At 39.8% G+C, this 4,015-nt stretch overlaps 1 protein-coding gene across 1 annotated transcript; it reads left to right on the top strand.

The window, feature by feature from the left end:
• Positions 1-2,077: 2,077 nt before the first annotated feature.
• On the top strand, positions 2,078-3,238 carry LOC141900571 (uncharacterized). The gene is made up of 2 exons (XM_074787528.1): positions 2,078-2,110; positions 2,714-3,238. Exon 2 carries the CDS (start codon positions 2,714-2,716, stop codon positions 3,215-3,217), a length of 504 nt encoding a protein of 167 aa, XP_074643629.1. The 5' UTR covers positions 2,078-2,110; the 3' UTR covers positions 3,218-3,238.
• Positions 3,239-4,015: the final 777 nt, after the last annotated feature.

The raw sequence follows: 4,015 nt of genomic DNA, 5'->3' as shown, positions 1-4,015 counted from the left end.
TTTTCTAATTCTACATTTTTCGTTTTATCGCATCGTTAAAACCAGTTTTTCGTTTAAACGCATCATTAAAACGAAATTTTGGTTTTAACGCATCGTTAAAACCAGTTTTTCGTTTTAACGCCGCGTTAAAACCGCGTTAAGGTTCTAGATACTACAAATATGGTTCTAAAACTAGGTTCTACAAGAGGGCTTTAAAACTAGGATCTACGTATAAACACAGTGCTTCACTGTGTTCATCGAGGTTCTACAAACATGTTTCCAAGTTACTACAAACAGATTCTTACATGGGTTCCCCAAAATCCCGACTGATCAGCGCCAACCAGCTACAAATTACAACTTAATTATCAATTAAGCATAGGCCAACTCTTACAAATAATGTTCCTGTCTGGAGTGTCTGGTGGCATTGGAACTTAAGTCTAGTGCAGATTTAGAGCGGGTTCAGATGAAATGTCGACAGCATGCTGTATGCTTTTTTAATTGGAGAAATGCCAATCTTTTTCAGAAGTCTGGAGAATGTATTGTCACCCAATTTCCCCGCCATTGAAACGCAATGTTTTGTCACCTAAAGACCCTTCCATTAACCTCTGAGCACCCTCTGCAGGCCTATAGCCTCCAAAGGGGATGCGTTTTAAACTACAAGTGGACCTAAACCACGCCAGTAAAGCCAAGCGTCGAAGGCTCAAAGATTTGATGCGAGTTGGTCAGCTTTCATTTGGTTTCAATATCTGGTATCTGATCAGAAAACAGCAATTAAAACACTGAATTTAAAAATAAGAAACTTTTTGCAGTCACAAAATGTTATGAAATAGCAAGGACGGCGGAAGGTACGGCCATCCCAAACCGTACCTAATAGGCAGAAGCGCGTAGCGCGCTCTGGTCCGTCGCAATTAATAACTGCGCGGAAAATTTTGAAAAATTCACTTATGATACACAATTGGGAGCATTTAAGAATGCATCCGGTTCGTCTATATCAAGCCCCAATAGCGGAGTCCCGTGCACCGAAAATTTTCGAGGTCACAATTTGCTGGTTCTATAGCCACACATCAAGAAATTGACAATTATTGTCATGGCCGCCATAGGCATTGTGGCGATTTGTTGGGGAGATACTTGAAGGTAGTTAAAATAAGAAGGTTGCTACACTGGATTTAGAAATCTATAGACACAAAACAGGCTTTTTAATATCGTGATGAAACAATGTACAAGATTGGGATAAGCAAACTTGAAAATATCGTGAACAGGATTATCTTGAGCTGCTATATTATACTACATGTTTATAATATCAGAAATATACAAATAAAACATGTAAAACTATGAAACACACATTTACTATCAGTATTTACAGTAAATTAGACTACTGAATGATACCACCAATGACCGAAGTTTTAAGTTAAAGAAATTTTGAAACATAATCGGCAAAATTAATGGTCCAGCCGTACTGGCCGTACCGGTTCCGCCAGCCCTGAATAGGGGTGCCAAGCCCATCGGAAATTGATTCTGTGCCCGCCACTGGAAGCTACACTTGCCACGTACTACTGTCACCACAATCTGATCCTGACATGTGTCATCGAGGTATGTTACTTAAATTAAAATGTTTCTTGAAGCGTTAACGAAATACCAGTACTATTATAAAATGCCTAATTTTAGACCGCTTCGAATCATAACAGACCGAGATTTCATCGCGGCGTATCAAACAGAAAGGTTAGATGATGATTATTCTCCGCACACGATTTTATCATAGTTACGCACGCTCCTCTTGCAACCTCCAACCTAATAATGATATTAGATACGTACATCAGAACGAAGTTCTTAACGGCAGTTTCGTTATTCCAAAATTAAAACTTTTCTGCAAAACAATTCTAACCCCAGTTTCAGACACAAATATGCACAACTATTCCTTCCCAAGTGGTAGGTCCAAAATTCCATACCACGAAGCAAACATCGAAAACACCAATAGAAGAAGACCTGTCGTCGATAACCCTAAGTCTAGCTCAGGCGTAAACCTAACCCAGGCAGGACTCGAACTGCGACCTCCTGCATAGCCAGCCTAGAATGCGAACCGCTAGATTAGACTAGTAGATTGACGGAGTCTGGCAGTTTATCTGGTCAAGTGGTGAGCAAAGTTCGTGGTGTGATCAGTCGGCAGTAGTGACTGGTGATCAGTCAACAAGTGCAGAGACTGGTGATCAGTCTGGTGTAGTAAGTGACTGGTGACCAGTCAGCGAGTGCAGTGACTGGTGATCAGTCTGGTGTAGTTAGTGACTGGTGACCAGTCAGCAAGGGCAGTGACTGGTGATCAGTCTGGTGTAGTTAGTGACTGGTGACCAGTCAGGTGTGGTGACTACGATCAGTCAGCAGGTGTGGTGTCTATCAATCAACCCAGCCATCCTTCAGGTTCCGGGTAGGGGCCCAGCTCCGGACCCCGCGATCACATTTATTTACCATGGGTCAGTACACGGGGTCCGGACTCCGGTTACGGATCCCGCGATTGCATTAACTTACTTATTAGGCCTATCCCTGGAAGATGGTGTGCATTTTTGTTGAAAATTATCTACCTTGCTTATTTTGTAAAAAAAAATGAGACGACTCAATTTGTGCCCTATCTAATTTGGGGATGAAAAAATGAAAAAGGGCACGAAATGTTTGCGACGTTAGCGCGATCGCGCCTGGTGTGGAATAGATCTTGGTGTAATTTCTATATGTGTTTTATTGATAGATGTGGACAATGAAGACATTTGGACGAGTTTGTATTCTAGTCGTACTAGTGGTCGCTTTACTCGTCGAATTCAACGAAGCTGGAGAAGGTCAAGCATGCCAACAATTAACAAATAAAATGAAAAAACGCCACCGAGAAGAGATGGAAAACAATAATGAGAACCACAAACAAGAGCGGGCAGACCAAAACGAGCTTGCTCTGAAAAACCTCGAGGACCAAAAACAACGTCACTTGGAAAATATGGAAGAACAAAGGCAAGTCTACCACCTAAGACTGAACGAGAAAGATGAGCGAATAGAGGAATTGCAACAGTTGCTGGCCATGGAATGTACATCTGAATCAGATAAAGTTGACCCAGATGTAGCTGAACCAGATAAAGTTGAACCGGATGAAGTTAAAGAACCAGAAGAAGTCGAAGCAGACGTGGGTGGAAGTAAGCAGAAGAAGCAAAAGAAGCAGAAGCAAAATGGCGCAGGTCAGCGCCGCAGTCGCAGGAGAGGTTGAAATATATACACGCATTTGTTGGAAAACAAATACAACGTGATAAAATAGAATCATAAATAGATTATTGGTTTTTTCTATGTTCTTTTGTGCGGATTTAAGTCGATATAAATTCCTGGGCCCGGTTTTATAGATTGGTATTAACTTTAACCCCAGGGCTAACTCAATTCACTATCAATTGAGTTAGCCCCCGGGTTAAAGTTAATACCAGTCTATAAAACCAGGCCCTGATGTTTCTGCCTCGATCATTGGCAGCTATGCCTAACCCGTGGGGGACAGCATGAGGAAATTGAGGGTAGTAATAGGGGTAATGGGCTTTCAGGCCAAAGGTCGAACGGTCGAGCCCATTAAAAAACAAAATATTAAAAGTAATTAAAAAACTATAATATATTTTCATAACCGCGTGCATTTTATATCAAAACTAAATATTTATTCTAAGATATCAATAATATAAAAAGCATATTGTATTAAATCAATTGGTCGCTCCACTTCGCTACCGCTCCGCTCCGCGACCAATTGATTTAATTACAATACACAAATTCAAATAATCAAATATATTCAAATGATAATAATTATTCTATTATTCAACTGAAATGCACGCGGTTATGAAAATATATTATAGTTTTTTAATTACTTTTAATATTTTGTTTTTTAATGGGCTCGATCATTAAACCTTTAGCCTGAAAGCCCATTACCCCTATTACTCTTAAAATATTCATATATATATGAATAACATTTAAATTATTGAACTTCTAAAATCAATTTTAATAAAAAATATAGTATTAAAATGGAAGCAAATAA

This window comes from Tubulanus polymorphus, chromosome 2 (genome assembly GCF_964204645.1).
Source record: "Tubulanus polymorphus chromosome 2, tnTubPoly1.2, whole genome shotgun sequence".
NCBI lineage: Eukaryota > Metazoa > Nemertea > Palaeonemertea > Tubulaniformes > Tubulanidae > Tubulanus > Tubulanus polymorphus.
The sequence above is the reverse complement of the archived record's forward strand: the minus strand, read 5'-3'. Positions and strand labels throughout refer to the sequence as shown.

What these genes read in the sequence shown, in the direction of transcription:
- LOC141900571 (XM_074787528.1), top strand. Translation starts at nt 2,714, where the DNA reads ATGTGGACAATGAAGACATTTGGACGAGTTTGTATTCTAGTCGTACTA.